General features: G+C 42.3%; 3 protein-coding genes across 7 annotated transcripts in view; all 3 read right to left on the bottom strand.

Annotated features, from left to right (window-relative positions):
• The window catches only part of herpud1 (homocysteine-inducible, endoplasmic reticulum stress-inducible, ubiquitin-like domain member 1), an 18,356-nt gene extending 17,272 nt beyond the window's left edge, over window positions 1-1,084 (bottom strand). Inside the window, exons 1-2 of one of the 2 annotated variants that reach the window (XM_014124099.3) lie at window positions 685-1,084; window positions 352-429 (exon numbers count right to left, since the gene is read on the bottom strand). In XM_014124099.3, coding sequence (XP_013979574.1) covers window positions 352-429; window positions 685-846 — 240 coding nt within the window. In that variant the 5' untranslated portion in view covers window positions 847-1,084. 2 annotated transcript variants of the gene reach the window in all.
• A 510-nt stretch (window positions 1,085-1,594) lies between these two features.
• On the bottom strand, window positions 1,595-10,507 carry slc12a3 (solute carrier family 12 member 3). The gene is made up of 26 exons (XM_014124221.3): window positions 10,184-10,507; window positions 9,917-10,045; window positions 9,734-9,809; window positions 9,508-9,603; window positions 8,783-8,922; window positions 8,554-8,664; window positions 8,179-8,290; window positions 7,929-8,059; window positions 7,668-7,752; window positions 7,410-7,567; window positions 7,200-7,307; window positions 6,984-7,107; window positions 6,793-6,894; window positions 5,971-6,126; window positions 5,746-5,845; window positions 5,507-5,618; window positions 4,840-4,977; window positions 4,641-4,747; window positions 4,462-4,544; window positions 4,305-4,382; window positions 4,103-4,210; window positions 3,766-3,877; window positions 3,477-3,563; window positions 3,145-3,283; window positions 2,925-2,992; window positions 1,595-2,657 (listed from the first exon to the last, which is right to left on the bottom strand). Exons 1-26 carry the CDS (start codon window positions 10,463-10,465, stop codon window positions 2,516-2,518), a joined length of 3,084 nt encoding a protein of 1,027 aa, XP_013979696.1. The 5' UTR covers window positions 10,466-10,507; the 3' UTR covers window positions 1,595-2,515.
• A 2,442-nt stretch (window positions 10,508-12,949) lies between these two features.
• Window positions 12,950-24,295, bottom strand: part of LOC100195319 (nucleoporin 93) — a 35,697-nt gene continuing 24,351 nt past the window's right edge. For all 4 annotated transcript variants that reach the window (XM_014124080.3, XM_014124077.3, XM_014124079.3 and 1 more), the window contains exons 13-21: window positions 22,767-22,958; window positions 22,394-22,520; window positions 21,604-21,721; window positions 21,311-21,427; window positions 21,051-21,169; window positions 20,729-20,846; window positions 19,138-19,221; window positions 13,460-13,588; window positions 12,950-13,220 (exon numbers count right to left, since the gene is read on the bottom strand). In XM_014124080.3, coding sequence (XP_013979555.3) covers window positions 13,110-13,220; window positions 13,460-13,588; window positions 19,138-19,221; window positions 20,729-20,846; window positions 21,051-21,169; window positions 21,311-21,427; window positions 21,604-21,721; window positions 22,394-22,520; window positions 22,767-22,958 — 1,115 coding nt within the window. In that variant the 3' untranslated portion in view covers window positions 12,950-13,109. The remainder of the gene's footprint in view (window positions 13,221-13,459; window positions 13,589-19,137; window positions 19,222-20,728; window positions 20,847-21,050; window positions 21,170-21,310; window positions 21,428-21,603; window positions 21,722-22,393; window positions 22,521-22,766; window positions 22,959-24,295) is intronic.

Below are 24,295 nucleotides of genomic sequence, written 5' to 3' on the forward strand. Positions count from 1 at the left end.
GGGATGTCAAAGCCCAGTTCAGTTTACTGTCTGGGTTTTGCTCTCTGCATTAATCTGAGCTTCTAGCATTGTAATTCATTGACATAATATACACACTGTTCAGCACAGTTGTATAGGTAATCCAGTAATACTAAAAATAACTAGGAACTAGGTTTAGCAATTCTCTGCCTAATTTCAGGTATTTGTGTATCCCTGTAGGCAGACTGAATCCCTAGGCACATCATTTTGAATCAATGACTTTTTTTTACTGATGATACCAGCAATCTGAACAGATGGCACATAACTCAGTATTTGCTAAAGTTCTGAGAATATGTCTAGTTAATATTTATGCGAATAGGCACACACACGTACCTTTCTGAAAATATCTCTGACATGCAGTTGGTCTGGGAGCAGCTTGCCAGAGTAAATGAGTCTCTGATCACTTTCAGCCTGTGGGGGGAAAGGGGGACAGATGTCAACACAACACACACTGACAGCAACCACGATTTGTACATACACAACTATTTATAGCCTAGTTAGCTGTTTGGATTGCATGATTGTTATTGACAGTTGCTAACGTTACTAGTATGACATTATAGCTGGCTAACTTACTGGACCAGTCTAACTTGGCAAGGACTGGCTAGCTTGCTAGTTATGGGGTAGCTAGCTAGCCAAGTTAGCTAGCTAGCTATCACAATCACTCACCGGGTTGTTTGGGTACACCCTCGATAAATGAGTCTTCAACTCTTTCACTGTCCAGTCCGTGTCAACTCCTTCAATCGTTTGATCCCCGTGGGCTTGATTCGGGGTTTTTATCACAAGAGTGATTGTCTTTTGTCTAACGTTAGGAAAACCACTGTTGTCCATTTTTGTTTTCTTGTGACCTCTCCAACGCGACCTCTTAGTTATAATATCAACGGAGTAAGTAATTACAGCATCTAATCATCAAGGTAAAATGTCAGAAAAACAAAGTAGGAATTAATTTATTCAGCCGACAACTTTTTAGTTGAGATGATGAGGAAGTAAGTAGCTAGCTACACAGCCTGTAGTTCTGTGAAAAGGGATGTTGTTTGGAAACACACGGTGGCTTGCTGTGATTGGATAACCAAGGCTCGTGATGAGACGTGGAGGCTCCTGCTCCGGGAGCAGTCTGTTTATCATACGGGCTGTGAAGTTGCAGTTCATCAGCGGTTCGCAAACTTTTTCTGCACACGAACCCAAATTGACAGTAGAAAATACAGGGGACCCACTTGAAATAAGTATATTCCCTAGTTAACGCCGTGTGTTCACATTCTCTCAGTTTTAGTTCTCGCAGGCTGACCCAACACATGACATTAAAGCGCATTATATTACCCTAAAATGCCCTTAGTTGTGAAAAAAGTGGTGGAAAAAGTACCCAATTGTCATACTTGAGTAAAAGTAAAGATACCTTAATAGAAAATGACTCAAGTAAAAGTAAAAGTCACCCAGTAAAATACTACTTGAGTAAAAGTCAAAAAGTAATTGGTTTTAATATACTTAAGTATCAAAAGTAAATGTAATTGCTAAAATATATTTAAGAAACAAAAGTAAAAGTATAAATAATTTCAAATTCCTTATATTAAGCAAACCAGACTTCACAATTATTTGTATTTTTTTATTTACTGATAGCCAGGGGCACACTCCAACACTCAGACATAATTTACAAACAAAGTATTTGTGTTTAGTTAGTCTGCCAGATCAGATGCAGTAGGGATGACCAGGGATGTTCTCCTGATAAGTGTGTGAATTTGATGAATTTCCTGTCCTGCTAAGCATTAAAAATGTAACGAGTGCTTTTGGGTGTCAGGGAAAATGTATGGAGTAAAAAGTACATTATTTTCTTTAGGAATATAGTAAAAGTCAAAGTTGTCAAAAATATAAATAGTAAAGTAAAGTACAGATAACCCCAAAAACGACTTCAGTAGTACTTTAAAGTATTTTTACTTAATAACTTTACACCTCTGTGTATTCTATGCCCATTTGAAGAGAAAAAAGTAATTTTTTTGATAAGATTACAGTTTTTCTCAGGGGACCCCATTTCAATTTCAAACTGGAATGATCTGGAATGATCATTGTGACATTGGGATGTTTTCAAGGGGGTACACAATACAAGAAGCCTAGTTATCCCATTTACCTTTGTTGCTTACGTTCCAAATTAAATAGGCACAATGAAAATGTATAGACAATTAAAAATACACTCTGGTGTTACACATCAAAACTTCTATCATCAAGCACACGTTTAACAATCAAGAATGTTTTTTTTACTACTGCTTAATGATGATAATGACAACAATGCTTCTGGTACTGATGATGATGATAATGATGATGACCTTAAATCTAATCACATTTTTCACAGATGGCTAATGTGTCTAGTACTGATGATAATGAAACAAGTGAAATGTCATAACCAGAGGACTTCTACCAGAGCACATCTAATGCATTATAATTTATGACAATAACAATGTTATTTTCCTTGACCATCGGGTGACTTCATTGAACATGGTTAAAACAGATATCACTGACAATAGAAGGTGAGCACATTCTCTTGGTTTCCCCTCACCAGTAAGACTGGTGGGCGCAGGTCACGAGATAAAGTCTCCAGCCATGCCATGTACAGAGCACTGGGACATTGCCCTCTCCTTCCCACAGGCATGGTCCTGTCAATGAGAGAACATAGATCCGTTATCACTCTCACCTGTGTTAGCTTTGTCATGGGATGGGGTGGGTTCAAGTCAATGAGAGAACTTAGATCCGTTATCCCTCTCACCTTTATTAGCTTTGTCATGGGATGGGGTGGGTTCAAGTCAATGAGAGAACATAGATCCGTTATCCCTCTCACCTTTATTAGCTTTGTCATGGGATGGGGTGGGTTCAAGTCAATGAATGCAATAAAAACATCTGGTTTGCAAAAACAGAGTACGTACACAAATATAATGGCGGCGTCCCTTGAGTAATCTTGAAGAACTTCATTCAGACGAATCTGTCGAAGGGTCTGGTGCACAAACACACATTTAGAAGGGACTGTAACCAGTCTGTCTGAGAACAGTGAAACTGTCATAACCAAATGTTCCACATCTAGCTATGCTACATTTAAAAGTTTGGCAATAGAGTGGTCCTGACCAATGAAACCCAGATAATGGTCACCTTGGGCTTATTTGTCTCTATCTCCTCATCAGACACCATCCAGGGACAGTCCTGATTCAGCTGCTCAGCTGTTACATGTCCATCCTTCTGGGCTGTGTTAAGCCTGTAGGGCCCTATCAGATCCTCAAACCTCCTCACACTGTCAGAGAAAGAAGTAGAAGAAAGGTTCTCAACAGAACATTGCCCTGCATACATTGTGAATGGACGTAGATTAAATTAATAATTGTGAGTGTTGAATCACTGTGCAACTGAACTCTTACGCAAGAATCAGAAAGTACAATTCTGAATAGTACACAATTATACAGTATATAGTGAGTGACAGGGAACCATACTGTTCAGGTTGTGGTCTCGCATTGATATCAGGCAGAACCTCAACGTCATGGAAACCAAGGCGAAACTTGCTGATGAGGTCCATGACTCTAAAATTAGACACAAGGACATGGTCAGTTGAACTATTCAAATCTATATCAAATCAAAGTTTATTGGTTGCGTACACAGATTTTCAGATGTTATTCCAGGTGCAGCGAAATGCTTACATTCAAAGGAGGGTGAAAGGCCAAGGGGGACAACATCATATCATGTCTCTACCACACTTTATGGCCTTAAACACACTACACTCACTCTTTTCTTTGCTCCTCCTTTCGCTGGATGTCTCCGCCCACAAAGACGCGTACCTTGCACCTTGCCCAGCGCTTCTTCCGTGTGAGCAGGTAGGGAAGTAGCAACGTCAGACCTTTAAGAGCACAACAGACTTAACATTTACCTTTCACACATAACATAGACCCCTCTGCCTGATGTGACCATGACATAATTCTATCCTATGTTATCTCTCTGACCTGGGGTACTTGACATGTAACAACATTGTATGATTTATGACCCCACATTATCAATCTGACTATGTTATAAAACCTATTTGATTTGTGGAAGGGCACAATGAAATCCAGAACAATAAACTCACCTCCATCATCAAACAGCCAGTACACATCAATGGTCTTTTTCCCCTGCTGGGACTGGAACACAGTAGAAGGCTGAGGCTGAGGCTCAGTCACCATGGAATCAGGGTCCACTATAACCAATACAAAATATCCCTGTCAATACTATAGAAAAAAAAGGAATGTCATAGACTACAAACTGTATACTCTAAATATGATCATACATACATGAAAAATTTGCTGGGGGTGCAGGGGGGACACAGGTGTTGACACCCCTCTCTGGGCTTGACTCAAACCCAGGGTTAACTGCAATAAAAGGAAGCAATGATAAATAAAGATATATTGTAAAAGAACATGAAATCTTCATGGTTGTTGGGTTCCTCACCATGTGTTTGTGCCTGCCGAAACATGTCCAGACCCTCCCTCATCCGCAGCACACACACTCCATACTGCAGGTCAAACGCATCACTGAAACAAATGCACAAAGACATATTAAACTGCATCCTTACTCCGTCACGTCCATTACGAACTCAGCTTGCTGATTTGACCGAGTGATTCACTCACTGTAGAATCCCAATGTAGTTGTCAATGCAGGATGGTTTGTCCTTACGCCAGTCCCTTTTGAAGCCCGTCAAGAGAACATTCGGCCTGATCCGACCCAAACCGGCACCCTGGAGTTAGACACAGTATAACACATTCAGTAAATCCTATGGAACCACATGATGAAATGGACCTGATAGATAAGGCTTGGCAGTTGGCCCACCTGGAGCAGCATCTTAACCCCAGTGCGCAGGTCGTTAGCCACCACACCGTGATAGAAGGATTTGATCTGCCGTTTGTTCAGCCAGGTAACATGACTGTTGCTACTGGCAGTGTCCAAGGTTGCGGGAGAAGGACCTCCCTGTTGACACAGCAGCAGGGTGACAGAGGGAGTTAGAGGTTAATGACATAGAATTAAAAAAAATAGGCAATGTACAATCAACAATTGACATTGTGTCCTGCGTGGCTCTGTTGGTAGAGCATGGTGGTGGCAACGCCAACAGTCGTGGGTTGGATTCCCGCTGTGGCCACCCATACTTAAAAATGTATCCACGCATGACTGTAAATAACTTGGATAAAAGCATCTGCTATATTATTAACATTAACATATTGATGAAGGTCAAGTCAGGAGTATTTTTTGGTTGCCAGAAGACTGTGATCACTTGCCTGAAAATGTAAAGTAGCTATTTTCACCCACACACAATGGAGGAACGAGAAAGACCAGACTACTGAAATTCTTAGCATTTTGGTTGTTATCAGTAAAAAAAAATACTTCACTACTGGGGCAACCTCAGAGCAGGCTCAACTTGCGTGACTGCTCAGGTCACTTTCCCTGGGTAATAGGGCAACCCTTAATGATCCCTGTACAATGATTCAAGATGATAACTCACAGTGACAACATTCCCACATATCATCAGGCTTAGATTCTTGGTGAAGGTTCCGACAAAGTCGACCAATGCAGGACGACAACTGGGCGGACCAGTGAGGACCAGGCACTGAGGTCTGAGAAAGGTAAGAATAAAGGGAATAAGAAAATCACATACAAAGTGAGAAATGGTTATTCAGTTGGAACAGCAACAAAAGGCTGACATTGTTCTCATTAGGTCCTCAGAGAGAGTTCAGGTCTGACCTGTAATTCTTGATATGATCGTCCACTTGGTTCAGGCTCACACAGTAGGACAATGCCATGTTGTATGACCCAGCTTGTACTGATGATCCCCAGTTTACAGCTAAAAATAAATCAATAACTGATTGAGTTGCTGAATATTCAATGAAAAACAATACTTGCCAAAAAACTGCTACAGATTTTATGGGGGGAATGAATTTGAAACTTTGTATGTGTGTGTTTTCTCACTGGGTCTCTTGTAGAGCACATATCCCAACAGGAAGATGACGATGCCAATAGCGATGAGCGCCGCCCACCAGGTGAGCAGGAACATGATGATCACCGACACCACGGCACCCAGCAGGGACATCCACTTACTGTAGAACCTGAAGGAGGGACGCCAGCCTGCAACACAGTCAATCACACACATTGAACCTGACGCAAATATAATTAGGCAATAAGATATTGAATTTGTTTACTTTTTAACAGGTGTTAGGTTAGAACATCAGAGCAGGACTTTTAATGGTCATGATACCATGTCCTGGTTGAGATACCATGTCCTGGTCATGATACCATGTCCTGGTTGAGATACCATGTCCTGGTCATGATACCATGTCCTGGTTGAGATACCATGTCCTGGTCGTGATTCCATGTCCTGGTCATGATACCATGTCCTGGTTGAGATACCATGCCCTGGTCATGATACCATGTCCTGGTCATGATACCATGTCCTGGTTGAGATACCATGTCCTGGTTGAGATACCATGTCCTGGTTGAGATACCATGTCCTGGTCATGATACCATGTCCTGGTTGAGATACCATGTCCTGGTTGAGATACCATGTCCTGGTCATGATACCATGTCCTGGTCATGATACCATGTCCTGGTTGAGATACCATGTCCTGGTTGAGATACCATGTCCTGGTCATGATACCATGTCCTGGTCATGATACCATGTCCTGGTCATGATACCATGTCCTGGTTGAGATACCATGTCCTGGTCATGATACCATGTCCTGGTTGAGATACCATGTCCTGGTCATGATACCATGTCCTGGTTGAGCTCCTGACCTGGGGAGTTGGTGATGGAGGCATGGAAGCAGCTGAAGTTGATGAGAGCATAGGAGCACAGGAAGAAGTTAGAGATGATGGGAGCGATGGTGTTGAGCTCAGCTGAAGGGTGAGAAGACAGGGCAGGGCTGTGTTACTGTAACAACATCTCCTTTTCACTCTGCATCAATCTTGACAGGTCTTTATCATACCAATGAGAACGAAGCAGACAGCAATGATGTACGCCAGGACGTAGCCTCTGATTGGTTCGTCGTTTTTTCCATTACCCTTCCCAAAGAAACCAATAACTGGATACAGGTTGTCTTTGCAGAGGCACTGTAAGTGAGAAGAGAACAAGATAATGCTAATAGAATAACACACCAATGCCTCTTTAGTTGTAGTAAAAGTGTTTCCCTAAGAAAACCTACCTGGAAGACTTTGGGTGCAGAGACCAGGCAGGCCAGGGCTGAGGAGAGAGTGGCCCCAAATATCCCAGCAGTGATCAGAGGGGCGAACCCTGACACCAAACTCATACTCTGACCACAGAAAGAAGGGGAAGGGAAACAGATACAATGCACCAAGGCCATACTTGTGCATTGAACATTGAAACATGGTAATCAATCATTTGTATAGGTCACCTGGTACTGGTTGCTGAGGCCATAAGTGCAGGTTCTGTTAGTAATACAGTTTGTGAAGTCCCAGCCGTACTGACAGGCCAGACCCTGGCAGCTATCAGCACTAGACATGACCAAGGTGTCATTCATAATTCCAGACGCATCTCGTACCATACAGGCTCCTAAACCAGGACAGAGAGAGGCCCATACACAGCACATATTGACAGACAGGAAGCACCAATGAAATCATGAGGAGACACTTTGTGCATGTGTACAACTCACCAATAGTTGCTGCTATGATGAGATAAGATAAAGTGGTCCAGAATATAGCCATCAATGTTCCTCTTGGAATAGCTACTGTAGGGTCCTATATTGTGTAGTAATAAGGGGGGGGGGGATATATAATGACTAATCAACAGTCAAACATTTGCTATAATAAGCATCTGATTTAAACATCTCCCTTTCATCCAAAGAGCCCTTCTCTCCTAGAGTGAGGAGAATATACAGTAGACATTTATAGAGAGATCATAGTAAGGAACCTGCCTTTAGGTCCCCAGAGATGTTGGCTCCTGCCAGGATCCCTGTGGCTGAGGGGAAGAAGATGGAGAACATGCCAAAGAAGTTGCCTTCAGGCCCACGCCAGCCGGGTACAAAGTTTTCAGCAAATATATCCGCTGAGGGGAAAGAATAGTCAGTGTGTCTATTTTAATGATAGAGGAAAACAAAAATAACTGGAATCTAATATGAAATATGAAATTCAAAACACTCTGTCGAAATGCCATGGAGCTCTGACCTTGGTAACTGAAAAAGCCCTTGGCTTGCTTCTGAGGTGTAGCGGGAATAATGGTCCCCACTATGTAATTAGCAAAGGACACCAAGATGACGAAGAAGAAGAGAACTTGGGCCTGTATAGTTGGCAAAGAACACAATGCACCACATGATAACATGCCATCTATCCAGAGACTCCATAGTCAGAGGCTTACAATAAACAATCATTCTCAAACAAATTAAATACATCTTATAGTAAAACATGTCTTTTACAAATTCCAAAAAAATGGCCAGGATCAACCAACTGTATTGAGTTCTAACATCAAACGTGGTCTATTGTGACAAGGCATGTACTGTAGTTATTTAGAAAGAGTGCCTCCTAGTGGCAGTTTGAACAGACCTTGGCCTCCCATTCCATCCCAGCCAATGAGATGGCCAGCAGACATGTGACAGTGATCACTCCAATGATGCGGATATCATTAATGGGGTCCACTATGCTAGCACCACTCTCCTGAGGTAGGAGGTTTGGGAGACAAATTAAAACAAGGGTACAGTTAAAAAGGGAATGCCAACTCAGAGAGGTTGGCTATAAGTGATGTGGGTATAGGCCTATGTGATAACACACTGACTTCCATCAATGCTTGCACAGTCTCAGCGAAGCCCACAGTGTGCATGGCAACCGCCACAGCATTTGCAAAGGCAAAGATGAGTCCAATGGATCCTCCCAGCTCTGGCCCCAGGCTACGAGAGATTAGGAAGTAGGTTCCACCTGCAAGAGGGACAAAAGAGGATCAGTGTTATTTGAGTATAAGAAGCCTGTACAGAGCCAGGCATAATCAACATAAGCGGTTTAGGAACTCAGTTTTTCTCTTGTTACATCAGTCACTGACAGTCACTCAATTAGCCATGTCAGCTAACAATTTTTAGATTGGTAGTTAATCTAGCCAGTTATCTAAACATGTAGTATCATGGCCGAATACCGACCGGGCATGCAGGGCACGTGCCCAGGGGCCCTGACCTCCAGGGGCCCTGACCTCCAGGGGTGATTTTGTTAGTCATTCTCACTCAGTAAAAAAAAAAAGTCCAACCATAACATGGCATAAATCATGGCAATATGTGAAGAATTACTGGAAAATAGCTTTAAAATGCCAAACATTTCTCTCCACCTCATGGCAAAATCGGTAGAATTACAGGAAATTAACTTTAAAACTGAAATGTTTCTCTCCGCCATCAAGAGGGGGGGCCACTAAAATGTTTTGCCATGAAATGGGAGGCCCACCAACCAAATCACTTAGGCCAGGGCCGGCTTGAACCTGTGTTATTATTGTATTATTTCAGCGAAGGGATAATGCACCTCCTTTGACCCTTCCGTTGGTGGCGATGGCGGAGGTGGACAGGCCAGTGATGCCAGTGATGCAGGAGGACAGCAGAATGATGACCCAGGTCAAACCTAAGAGGAGGAATATCACATACAATCCAGTAAACCATACAAATACAGTCCCAGAAATACACAATCACCATCAATGCAAAAATTGACACTTTAATGAAATAAAAGCGTTGAGACCTATCACTTGACCCACCAATCCCTGCTTGTGCAGTGATCCAGGGCAGCCGCAGGTACAGGATCACCCCCCAGATGTTGAGCATGCAGCGGACCTAGGGGGAATTCACTTCTCCTTAGCATGTTGTCATGACTACCAGTATAATGGAGTATGTATAGTGTTGTATGGAATCTCAGTTGTTTTGTGTCTGTCGTGTCTTACCATGACTCCCTTTACCCATCCAAACCTGGTGGGTTCTGACTGAGGCTCCTCAACATCCTCTTCTGAGCTGTCCCCAGGTGCTCTGCCTGTGTTGGTCTCCTCATACAGAGGAGGGGGACAGGAATCCTCCTTAGGGGTGGTGGTAGGGAAATAGGGATGTAACCATACTGTCTATCAGTCTGTACAATTTGCAGTACAAGAAAAACACTATAGAAGGCCTGACATATTGCAGGAATGTTGCCTAGAGGCCAAATGTGTCGAACTTACTTCAATGTTGGAGTGAAGCTGAAAGAGGGATGGTCTTGATCGACGCACCCTCCCTTGGGCATTTGTGTTCGCATAGAAGTCATAATTTGGGCCAACATCCAGAGTGTCGTAACCTGTGAGGATCTGTGTGGAGTTCTGAGAAGCCACGCTGGTCCCATCGCCATAGTGATATCTGTTGCCATCAAAGCCATACTTGGGTCCTTCTTCCCCATTCACGGAGAACTGGCTTCTAAGAGCAGAGAGGCTTATCCCCTCATTTGGTGCTGCTGGTACTTCCTCCATTTGGAGTGGAAGACCAAAGTTTTCAAGTAATAGGAAACAAATGGTAGCATGAGGGGCTTTATATGTCTTGAAAAAGGCAGGAAGTGCCTTTGGCCATGTTGAGATAAGTGAATGTTCAGTTCACTGAACCTATTTGGAACTCCATGAGAGCAATTTGTATTTATAACTAACCCCCTGAGGGCTTGTGAACCTCCTTATTACATAGATTAACTTGTGATCTAAGGCAAGATAACCTTGGCAGAAAGTCACAAAGATAGAAGAGGTAAAGCCTTCTCCATAAGGTATTGCTTCTGAGGAGGAACTCCCTTCCTCTTATTCCATATTGATATAAAGGGGCCTCCCAAGGATGGGAGAAATTGAAAATATTTATATTGAAGACATGGAAAGGCAACAAGTTTGGGAGACAGCTCCATTACCTTCAAAATCTCCATTTAAACAATCCCTGACTTCTCCTTTGGCCAGCCATTCAGTATTAAACCAAACAGTAGACAAAGGGGATCCTTATAAAATAATTGAATATTTATATCTTGATAAAGTTGCCACTACGGAATAACTTTCAGGTGACCTCATTCTTGCTATGTAAAAGCCATCCCCAAAACAGTCATGCTTGGAATGTTTTGGTGTGTGTTTACCACTTCACTGCCTCAGTTAAAGGATGACCTTGGTATCAGTTGGTCATGTTGTGTAAAACAGCATGGTAAATGACTGTTACAGTCTCAGCTGAGCAATCATGTTGTGCCAGCAGCAGTATGTGTTCCCTTTCATTGAGTTTCCATTAAACCGCTGACCCTGCAGACAATTCTGGGTATAGAAGCCTTACTATTCAAAACTGTTGATCCCTCTGACTGCATTTGGGCCAAAATGTAACTGTGTTTTATTACTTACAGTATATCCTGAAAATATAACTTTTTAACAAAGCATTTCCTCCTGGAATACAAATAAATTAGTTTATTTGCCTCCTTGGGGCATAATTGTCCTCCATTATTAAATACATTAAGTAAAAACTCACAATAACATGAAAACAAGTTTAATCAAATGCTTTTACACGACATTGAATTTAAAATCACAGCAGACATTTCATCTGGTGAACCGTAGGAACTCTTCCGCTCCTCAAAGCTGCTTGCCCATTGGCGTCTCGTTGGCAGTGGTGCAGTGCCACCCTGGTGTTGTGAAATAGCCGGGTTATAGCAGGTGTGTGGCATCGGCCTGATTCACAACACCAGCTGCAGCACACACACCTGAGAGTGGATCCACCTTGGCAGACGGTCCATGTCTTTTCCACAGAGACCTCCAGACTGATCTTCACCAGAGCAGATGTGGTGCGTAGCAAGGGCATTGTCTCCAGAACTCATGATGATAAGGGCTGTGAGTGAAGTTAAAAAACTGCATTAAAAGAGCCTGCACAGTCAATTTGGTTGTCTCCATAATGAAGACAAGTCCCCTGTGGTGACAATGGAATCAGTTTGAGAGGAAAGGCTTCTCGACAATCTAGCGCAGCCAAGCAGACTCCCATCTGTGTTCTCTCAAGGCATTTCCTTCCCTTCTAACCATCTGCCAATAAGTGTAGCAGTGTCATACATGATAGGGCCCATCACAATGTACTTTCAATACAGTTCCTCTCACCTACTCAGAGTAGTATTTCTTCAGCTGCTGATAGTGTAGTCATAAAAAGGGAGATGTTATCCAAAGAAACAGACCTTTCTAAGCAAATCAGTCAGGTATAACTAGTAGCAAAGATTGGTATATCATCATGTAATTCCTTATAGATAACCACCAGCAGGGATACAATTTTGAATGTGTGGGTGTGCAGTTTGACCAATTTACAGAGTACACAGTGGGTGCTGAATTGTCGTTTTAGCACCCACAAAATCGTATTAGCTGCCGGTTTCAGTTTTACATGCTACCTTTATAAAATCAATGGTTTCTCCAAATGTAATTTTTATCGACTGTGGAGGTGGATTCAATGTAGAACACATCTTCTGGTGAAGACAAAACTTTTTGCAAGATTTAGTTCTTCCTGGACCACTGGATTAACACTGGATTATGGCTAGTTCAATATGATTCCCAATTTCCTGTTTCTTCTATGACTATAGGTAGGCCATGTCTGAGGAATAGTTGGAGATACTTGCGATTAAGCCCTTTTTTCTATTTACCAAGAGTCAGATTAACTCGTGTACCATTTTTATGTCTCAGTGTGCAGTTTTAGCAGCAAGAGTTTATCTGACTCTGGGTAAGTAGAAAAAAGGGCTTAATTGACAAAATCTTAAAATATGCCTTTTACCATAAAATATCAAAAGGCACAATTGATTTTAAAATCAATAATTCCAAATGAATCTAAGAGTACTTCCTTCAGTTTTCTTTAAATCCAGGTAGTATTCATACCACTAATAATTGTATAGATGACCATGATGCATAATAATAAAAAAAACAAGCAAACTGAAATACTAAATGCAAATGAATCAAATGAAATGAATGCGTAAGAAATTAAATTTAACTGGCATTTTATTTCAATTCATGAAAAAAAATAATACAAATATGGAGCAACAAATAAGGACAAAGAAACATAAAATGGGGACGAAGCAAAACAAAATCTGACAGTTGATGAAAAGGGTGGGTATGGCTGGGGCTTGAATGTATTTTGGGGTCAGTTCATCAGGACCTCCATCTGCACCAGCCGGGCATTGGTGTCGCCTGCCATGCGGTACGGGATAATCCCGGCAAACGTGATCAGTGCACGGGCTTGGCTGCGCAGTTGCTGTTGACACACATAAAAGACATCTTAGAGCTGACAGAGAAATCAATCATGTGTCAAAACAGATAAAAACAAGACATGATAGCACAGTACTCATTATTCAATGAAATATCATATAATGGAGCAGAGGCATGTCTTTACTGCCCAGTTCATCACAATGCACAGCCCCCAAAAGTCTTTATAAAGTTCCTCAGGTTTTATCCCATGGCCAGTATTGCCCTGAGAAGTCACCATCTCCTCACCGAGTCTCTGTCCTCGATGGACCTCTGTGGTCGACCAGGGGTTCCTGCTGTGGCCCCCTTCAGGCGCTTGCACTGCGTGAACAGGATATTCATGGTGGCCAGGAGTACCTCCGACAGATTATGCCTGACCTGGAAGAAGATGCAAATGAGAATAAGACAGAAGGAAAAAAAAAACAAGAGAAGATTACATGTACACTTTGGAAGTGTAGTGTTGCATACTGAGTATAATTATATATACATTAATATATTATATACACACACACACAAAACCGGTCAAAGGTTTTAGAACATCTACTCATTCAAGGGTTTTTCTTATTTTTTTTTTTACTATTTTCTACATTGTAGAATAATAGTGAAGACAATAAAATAACACATAGTTTTGTAGTAACCCAAAAAAGTGTTAAACAAATCAAAATATATTTTATAGTTGGGATTCTTCAAATAGCCACCTTTGCCTTGATGACAGCACACTCTTGGCATTCTCTCAACCAGCTTCATTAGGTAGTCACCTAGAATATATTTAAATTAACAGGTGTGCCTTGTAAAAAGTTAATTTGTGGAATTTCTTTCCTTCTTAATGAGTTTGAGCCAATCAGTTGTGTTGTGACAAGGCAGGGGGTGGGTGGGGGGGTATACAGAAGATAGCCCTATTTGGTAAAAGACCAAGTCCATATTATGGCAAGAACAGCTCAAATAAGCAAAGAGAAACGACAGTCCATCATTACTTAAGACATGAAGGTCAGTCAATATGGAACATTTCAAGAACTTTGAAAGTGCAGTCGCAAAAACCATCAAGCACTATGGTGAAACTGGCTCTCATGAGGACTGATAATGGAATGGAAGACCCCAGAGTTACCTCTGCTGCAGAGGATAAGTTCATTAGAGTTACCAGCCTCAGAAAATGCAGGCCAAATAAATGCTTCACAGAGTTCAAGTAACAGACATCTCAACATCAACTGTTCAGAGGAGACTGCTGCGAATCAGGCCTTCGTTGTTGAATTGCTGCAAAAAAACACTACTAAAGGACACCAATAATAAGAGACTTGCTTGGGCCAAGAAACCCGAGCAATGGACATTAGACCAGAAATCTGTCCTTTGGTCTGATGAGTCCAAATTTGAGATTTCTGATTTCAACCGCCGTGTCTTTGTGAGACGCAGAGTAGGTGAACAGATGATCTCCGCATGTGTGGTTACCACCGTGAAGCATGGAGGAGGTGTAATGGTGTGGGGGTGCTTTGCTGGTGATTCTGTCTGTGATTTATTTATAATTCAAGGTACACTTAACCAGCATGGCTACCACAGCATTCTGCAGCGATACACCATCCCATCTGGTTTGGGCTTACTGGGACTATCATTTGTTTATTAACTTGACAATGACACAACACATCTCCAGGCTGTGTAAAGGCAATTTGACCAAGAAGGAGAGCGATGAAGTGCTTGCATCAGATGACCTGGCCTCCACAATCACCTGACCTCAACCCAATTGAGATGCTTTGGGATGAGTTGGACCGCAGAGTGAAGGAAAAGCAGCCAACAAGTGCTCAGCATATGTGGGAACTCCTTCAAGACAGTTGGAAAAGCATTCCAGGTGAAGCTGGTTGAGAGAATGTCAAGCGTGTGCAAAGCTGTCATCAAGGCAAAGGGTGGCTACTTTGAAGAATCTAAAATCTATTTGGATTTGTTTAACACTTTTTTGGTTACTACATGATTCTTCAATGTGTTATTTCATAGTTTTGATGTCTTCACTATTATCATACAATGAAGAAAATAGTAAAAAAATAAAGAAAGAAAAACCCTTGAATGAGTAGGTGTTCTAAAACTTTTGACCGGTAATGGTGGAAGTGTTGCCAACATTTACAATAGCAAATTTCAATTTACAAAGAAAACATTTTCGTCTTTTGAGATTCTAGTCATGAAATCTATGCAGCCTACTCAATCACTTTTTATAGCTACTGTTTACAGACCTCCTGGGTCATATACAGCGTTCCTCACTGAGATCCCTGAATTCCTATTGGACCTTGTAGTCATGGCAGATAGAATATTCAAATTTTTGGTGACTTTAATATTCACATGGAAAAGTCCCCAGACCCACTCCAAAAGGCTTTCGGAGTCATCATCGACTCAGTGGATTTTGTCCAACATGTCTCCGGACCAACTCACTGCCACAGACATACTCTGGACCTAGTTTTGTCCCGTGGAATAAATGTTGTGGATGTTAATGTTTTTCCTCATAATCCTGGACTATCGAACCACCATTTTATTACGTTTGCAATCGCAACAAATAATCTGCTCAGACCCCAACCAAGGATCATCAAAAGTCGTGCTATAAATTCTCGAACAACCCAAAGATTCCTAGATGCCCTTCCAGACTCCCTCCACCTACCCAAGGACGTCAGAGTACAAAAATCAGTTAACCACCTAACTGAGGAACTCAATTTAACCTTGCGCAATACCCTAGACAAAGTCGCACCCCTAAAAACATTTGTCATAAGAAACTAGCTACCTGGTATACAGAAAATACCTGAGCTCTGAAGCAAGCTTTCAGAAAATTGGAACGGAAATGGAGCTCCACCAAACTGGAAATCTTCCAACTAGCTTGGAAAGTCAGTACCATGCAATATCGAAGAGCCCTCACTGCTGCTCGATCAACCTATTTTTCCAACTTAATTGAGGAAAATAAGAACAATCCAAAGTGTATTTTTGATACTGTCGCAAAGCTAACTAAAAAGCAGAATTCCCCAAGAGAGGATAGCTTTCACTTCAGCAGTGATAAAATCATGAACATCTTTGAGGAAAAGATCATGATCATTAGAAAGCAAATTACGGGCTCTTTAAATCTGCATATTCCTCCAAAGCTCAATTGTCCTGAGTCTGCACAACTCTGCCAGGACCTAGGATCAAGGGAGACACTCAAGTGTTTTAGTACTATATCTCTTGACACAATGATGAAAATAATCATGGCCTCTAAACCTTCAAGCTGCATACTGGACCCTATTCCAACTAAACAACTGAAAGAGCTGCTTCCTATGCTTGGCCCTCCTATGTTGAACATAATAAATGGCTCTCTATCCACCGGATGTGTACCAAACTCACTAAAAGTGGCAGTAATAAAGCCTCTCTTGAAAAAGCCAAACCTTGACCCAGAAAATATAAAAAACTAAATCGGCCTATATCGAATCTCCCATTCCTCTCAAAAAATATTTTGAAAAAGCTGTTGTGCAGCAACTCACTCCCTTCCCGAAGACAATGTATGCGAAACGCTACAGTTTGGTTTTAGACCCCATCAAAGCACTGAGACTGCACTTGTGAAGGTGGTAAATTACCTTATAATGGCATCAGACCGAGGCTCTGCATCTGTCCTCGTGCTCCTAGACCTTAGCGCTGCTTTTGATACCATCGATCACCACATTATTTTGGAGAGATTGGAAACCCCAATTGGTCTACATGGACAAATTCTGGCCTAGTTTAGATCTTATCTATCAGAAAGATGTCTCTGTGGGTGGTTTGTCCTTTGACAAATCAACTGTAAATTCCGGTGTTCCTCAAGGCTCCGTTTTAGGACCACTATTGTTTTCACTATATATTTTATCTCTTGGTGATGTCAATCGGAAACATAATGTTAACTTTCACTGCGATGCGGATGACACACAGCTGTACATTTTGATGAAACATGGTGAAGCCCCAAAAATGCCCTCCCTGGAAGCCTGTGTTTCAGACATAAGGAAGTGGATGGCTGAAAATGTTCTACTTTTAAACTAGGACAAAACAGAGATGCTTGTTCTAGGTCCCAAGAAACAAAGAGATCTTCTGTTGAATCTGACAATCTTGATGGTTGTACAGTCGACTCAAATAAAACTGAAGGACCTCAGCGTTACTCTGGACCCTGATCTCTCTTTTGACTAACATTTTAAGACTGTTTCAAGAACAGCTTTTCTCCATCTACGTAACATTGCAAAAATCTGAAACTTTCGGTCCAAAAATGACGCTGAAAAATCAATCCATGCTTTTGTCACTTCTAGGTTAGACTACTGCAATGCTCTACTTTCCAGCTACCTGGATAAAGCACAAAATAAACTTCAGTTAGTGCTAAACACGGCTGCTAGAATCTTGACTAGAACCCCAAAATGTGATCATATTACTCCAGTGCTAGCCTCTCTACGCTGGCTTCCTGTTAAGGCAAGGGCTGATCTCAAGGTTTTACTGCTAACCTACAAAGCATTACATGGGCTTGCTCCTACCCATCTTTCCGATTTGGTCCTGCCGTACATACCTACACGTACGCTACGGTCACAAGACTCAGACCTCCTTACTGTCCCTAGAATTTCTAAGCAAACAGCTGGAGGCAACACTTTCTCCTATAGAGCTCAATTTTTATGGAATGGTCTGCCTATCCATGTGGGAGATGCAGACTCGATCTCAACCTTTAAGTCTTTATTGAAAACTTATCTCTTCAGTAGGTCCTATGATTGAGTGTAGTCTGTCCCAGGAGTGTGAAGGTGAACGGAGAGGCACTGGAGCAACGAACCGCCCTTGCCGTCTCTGCCTGGCCGGTTCCCCTCTCTCCACTGGGATTCTCTGCCTCTAACCCTATTACAGGGGCTGAGACACTGACTTACTGGTACTCTTCCATGCCGTCCCTAGGAGGGGTGCGTCACTTGAGTGGGTTGAGTCACTGACGTGATGTTCCTGTTCGGGTTGGCGCCCCCCCTTGGGTTGTGCCGTGGTGGAGATCTTTGTGGGCTATACTCGGCTTTCTCCTGTGGTTGAAGATATCCCTCTAGTGGTGTGGGGGCTGTGCTTTGGCAAAGTGGGTGAGGTTATATCCTGCCTGGTTGGCCCTGTCCGGCGGTATCGTCGGACGGGGCCACAGTGTCTCCTGACCCCTCCTGTCTCAGCCTCCAGTATTTATACTGCAGTAGTTCATGTGTCAGGGGGGCTAGGGTCAGTCTGTTATATCTGGAGTATTTCTCCTGTCTTATCCGGTGTCCTGTGTGAATTTAAGTATGCCCTCTCTAATTCTCTTTCTATTTTTCTTTCTCTCTCTTGGAGGACCTGAGCCCTAGGACCATGCCTCAGGACTACCTGGCCTGATGACTCCTTGCTGTCCCCAGTCCACCTGGCCGTGCTGCTGCTCCAGTTTCAACTGTTCTGCCTGCGGCTATGGAACCCTGACCTGTTCACCGGACGTGCTACCTGTCCCAGACCTGCTGTTTTCAACTCTCTAGAGACAGCAGGAGCGGTAGAGATACTCTCAATGATTGGCTATGAAAAGCCAACTGACATTTAATCCTGAGGTGCTGACCTGTTGCACCCTCGACAACCACTGTGATTATTATTATTTGACCCTGCTGGTCATCTATGAACATTTGAATATCTTGGCTCTGTTATAATCCCCACCCGGCACAGCCAGAAGAGGACTGGCCACCCCGCATAGCCTGGTTCCTCTCTAGGTTTCTTCCTAGGTTCTGGCCTTTCTAGGGAGTTTTTCCTAGCCACCGTGCTTCTACACCTGCATTGCTTGCTGTTTGGGTTTTTAGGCTGGGTTTCTGTACAGCACTTTGAGATATCAGCTGATGTAAGAAGGGCTTTATAAATACATTTGATTGATTGCTTGTGTACATATATACACAGTACCAGTCAAAAGTTTGGACACACCTACTTATATATATATATCTCACCTCATCACTGAAATTGCGAAATGCAGCAACCCTTTCCTCCACACTGTCTTGACTCAAAGGGACCAGCTTCAGTCTCTCCATCACCTGACAGAGACAAAGAGAGAGAGTTGGTGGGGAGAAGTTAGGGACAGTTAAAGATTCACCCATTTTAAACGTTATATCGTTTTTGTGCATCTAAACACACAAAAACGATATAACATTCAAAAAGGCTGACTCTTTCCTTTAACCCCTAGAGTCGGTGCTTCAATCGAAGTTACATACCAAAAGATTCCCATCAAAATCCATCAGTTTAAACTAGAGATTTTTTTTTGCATTGGATACGTCTCAATCCACCACTGTCGAACTTCAGCATCTGCAGTGAAAGTTGGCAGAGGTAGAACGGTGTTTGTCAGACCATGAGACATCCCGAAAATCGGCCTTTTCAGGAAAACGTTCGTAGGGTCCGAATGGTTTGCCCTAAAAACTATTATGGAAAGGGGAGACTCTCACATTGACGTTCTCCGTTTTGGTCTACAACCCCCACAAGTGTCAAGGGACTCGTCTGAAGGTAACTGGTACCGGTTTGAAAGAAAAAAAAAAAAAAAAATGGAAGTATGAAGGTAGCTTTGTGCTTACCCCAAAAAAGGGGATAAAATATGTATAAAAATAAATTCTATATATATTTTTTTATATCTCCTAGATTTAGGACAGACACTTCAAAACCTTGTTTAATATACTTTTTTTTGACTGGCCTTTTTGCCATTTATGAATGTGTTATTCAATGCGTTTCTATGGGCTTTAGTTGTAAAGGCCAAAATCAATATTTTATCAAATAAAATATGAAAAATGATCTATAATTGTTTTCCATTAAAAAAAGTGGGGCAATAGGGCTTGAAATTACAGAAATGTTTTTTAAAATATAGTTACAATAAAAGTAAACAATTTACTATAAGATTTTACATTTCTTATAACTGTAAAATACATATGATCCAACTTTTTCAGACAGTACAAAATTGGAACTATTTCATAACTGCAGAAAGAATTTTCTCTTAAATGTCCACTAAGAGGCGCAGAGACACCATTCACATGTGCAGACTTCTTACAACTTCAGCTTTAAGTACAAAGTGATTTCGTCCGTCTGTGACCAAGATAAAGTGGTCTTAGTTTAATTATACACAATTATTTAGTATATTTTCATGTTGAGAGCTCTAAATCCGGCTGACCCACTAGATTATCCCGTTTCATGTGCGCTATTGCAAGCACAGATGTGAGTTTCCCAGACACAGGAAATCGTTCCTTGTCTGGATGGGCAAGAAAATGTGTCACGTCACTCCCTATGCAAATGTGGGGTCTGAAACCTGACACTTCAAGTCAGCTTTGCTGGGAGAGTGGGAGCAGAGAGCAGAGAGATGGGGATTTCTGGCAGTGTGAGACACGGACCCTATGACGTTCAGAGAGCTTTGTACACCAAAATGTCATTCGGAGCCAGTCTCCAAACAGGGGACTTATTAACATCTAAGAGGAGAGGAGGCTATCATAACGCTTCTCAATGCCATCTGAATAAACAGCATTGTAAGCCATCAGGCAGGAAGCCCTGGATGATAAGACTCACGTCGTAGGCCCGATCTATGTTTCCAGCATGGTACTCATCAAAGAAGGTCATGAGGTCCAGCAGCAGGTAAAAGGTGCTGTCTGCAGACTTCTCTCCAGCAACACCCTGGGTCCGGTACCTGAGTCAGTAAACAAGTCCACACACTAAAGTTAGAACTGGGCCTAAATGGTCCACTTTTGATGAGGTCCACTTGTCTTTTTAACAATTGCTTTCAGTAAGCCTATATGATGCAACGTCAAACATGATCTAATTTCAGTGGCAATGCAGAATGTAAATGATGCACAGTAAGTATGTGAGTGAGAGTAGGTGGCGAGGATAGTACCGCTCAGCGATGGCAACAGCAGTGTTCTTCAGTCTCTCCTTGTTGGACTGGGCAGCGCTGACTTGGGCGATAACAGGACTCAGCAGCCTGTTCATCAGCTCTAAGACCTTGTCTGGATTCTAAAGATCAGAGGAGAAAAACAGACAAATGTGAGGTGACATTTCATTATTTCCTACTCTTCCTCTACCCAGCCTGTACCTTCACCTAGAGTAAACCCACTGGCACAGCTTGACCGCAACCTTTCCCAGAGCCCTGCTCACCTTGGCCAGCTCATACAGTCTGACTGCTTCCTCAAACAGGCCCTTGTTCTCAGCCTCCAGCGCCACTTTTGTGATAATGGCTCGAGTGTCTCCGGCAAATTTATCAATCACTCCAGGCTGGGGGAGAAGCACAACTCACAATCAGCTCTTTGAACGGCCTGAATACAAATGTTCTAGGGTGCCATGAGCACAATGGAAAACCAGCAGCACCACAAATGCTTTCACAAAAGGGATCATATTTAACTGAGTTAAATAATAATTAACACAAGTGAAAATGAAGGCGTGACCATTACCTTTCTGCTGCCATCTTTTTCTAGTCTTCCTAGAAGCATGTCAAACTCTCGACTCTCAATCACCAGCTCGCTAACACAGCACATGAACATGTTCTCTCCTTGGTTGTTTTTTTCATTCCTGTGTCCAAAAGGAAGAGGATACACATTCACATATTTGATTACCAAACTGAATGATTATATACACATTACATCTTCTAAATAATGATAGAGGTCTGAAGGCTCTCATCAAAATGAACCTGAATAGAAAGAGTAAACCAACCAATAGCATGTGTGAAAGCCTCTGTATTATTCATGGTCAACTCATTCATGGCCCACTGGGTTATTCATATGTATTGTGATTAGATATTTTGATAGTACTGCGATTTGAGGTTCCAACCATATTGCTAACCATATATCTGCAAGACAAGAGAGAGCATGAGAAAACAAGGCTTTGATCAGTCATGGAAATAAGTGCTGAAAACAAGTTGGCTCACTATTTAAAAGAAGAAGGAGAACAAGCTATAGGATGAACAAGACTGGGGTTTTGGCGCAGGTACAGCCGACTACAGCTAGATAAAGCTACCTATAGTAGCAATAAATAAATCATCAAATAGATACTTGGGAGTCAAATATCAAAACAATACTGAGATATGCAACTGTATCGATCCCCCCCATGACTAAGCTTAACGTACCGTAGGAAGTCTACCGCCATGCCTCCAAGTCCTATTGACACTCAGTGGACTGGTGAAGAGGTCCCCTCACCTGAAAACAGCACCTGTTAGGAGGATGGCCGCAACGTAGAGTAACGTACCGTAGGAAGTAGAAGTACTGTAGAGCCTCCCGGGGGTCTGTGGACTCAAACTTGCGCGTGTAGAGCATGAGCAGCCGGATGAAGTTGAGCCGACGCACCATAGGGGGGTCCCCAGCTTCCTGACTCACTGAGAGGTAGAAAACATTCACTTATAAGTATCAGCTTCAAAACTACAATGATGTTTACTTAGAAATTAAGCCCCTTTTTTAAAAAGGAATCAAGCTTTGCATCCCTAATGAACAAGACCACATACTTCATGCAACAGTAAGTCAAGTCTCCTTCCATTTTCTGTGAACTAAGACATCCTTTGTAGAACATGACTGATTGTCAATGTAGAGAAAGTCAGACAGGTAGGTATCCTGACAGGACGTACACAGTTGTGCGCTCTGTCCTGATGACTTGAGCAGCAGCCGTAGCTCGTAGAGAACCAGAGCCACGTGAACTGCATGACTGCGTAGACGCTCCACCCGGAACAGGAAGGCCACAGCAGCCTCAAACTGGGCTGTGAGGAACAGCACCTGGAAATACAGAAACGGCTGTTGGCTGGCCGAGAAGTGGGACTCTCCTATAAAAAGGAACAGAAATAAACTCAAAATCATTAGGATCACATTCACAACATGGAAAATGGAATATAGAACATGCTAATTCAATATAGATGAAGTCAGCAATTTACTGCCAAAACAACTTAATCACATTTGTAAATGAGGGATAAAAAGTATATTGAAAGCAGGTATATTAAGAAATTAACATCCCATCATGCTTAGGGTCATGTATAAAAATGCTAGGCAGGCCATTATCTTGGCTACCATGGCCATGCCTCCATGGGATGACAATGCCCCCATCCACAGAGCACGACGGTCATTGAATGGTTTGATGAGAATGAAAAAGATGTAAACCATATGCCATGGCCTTCTCAGTCACCAGATCTCAACCCAATTAAAAGATTTGTTTTCCACCACCATCAACAAAATATCAAATTATGGAATTTCTCGTGGAAGAATGGTGTCACATCCCTCCAACAAAGTTCCAGACACTGGTAGAATCTATACCAAGGTGCATTGAAGCCGTTCTGGCTCGTGGTGGCCCAATGCCCTCTTAAGACACTATGTTGGGGTTTCCTTTATTTTGGCAGTTACCTGTAGTTGCTCAGTATTACAAATATTAAAACATTTTCAAACAAACTATTCCACTACATAGTCATCCCATCAACTTGCATTAATCCCTCTCAGTGAAGTTCATGTTCAACTGAGTAGGAAGAAAACATGAATACATCAGCCATTTTGAAAGGCAGCAGGCTTATCTATGAGTCACAGTCACCTTTTAATACACTGTGTTAAAATGAGAGAGATAACAAGCCATGACTCATCCTCCAGGTGGGAGAGCTTTGCCTCCCTCTGTGGGATAAAACTAAAGAAAAGTTGAAGCTTTAAGAGTGAACAATGAAGCACTTCTTTATCCGAACAGAGCAGATCCCAGGGGGGGGACTGAGAAGTGGTGCCATTACACAACTCTACTTTAAAAGTCTAGGCTTAGACGGTATACCGTCTATCGGGGTATTTTGAAATACAGACAATATGATTTTCAATACCAATACGCCCCTGCTTATAACTATCTAAAATGTATCTCCAGCTCAGGGCCCCAGCTACGCAGGTATGGTTTGCTAACTTGATAGCTAAGAGGCTAGCGTGTATCAAGCTTCTTGGTTACAGCAGAGACAAACAATCCCCTCCTGGATCAAGATCCCTTCTGCCTAATTTGTTATGTGCGTCAAAATAAATAAAATAAATGCTGGTAATATTGTATACCCCGGTACGGTACAGGAACGGTATGAAAGTATTAAAATCTGAATACCGCCCAACCCTAAGAGTCCTCCAGTCCTAGCCAGTATTCTCTCTTAGAACA

This window comes from Salmo salar, chromosome 10 (genome assembly GCF_965601325.2).
Source record: "Salmo salar chromosome 10, fSalSal1, whole genome shotgun sequence".
Taxonomy (NCBI): domain Eukaryota; kingdom Metazoa; phylum Chordata; class Actinopteri; order Salmoniformes; family Salmonidae; genus Salmo; species Salmo salar.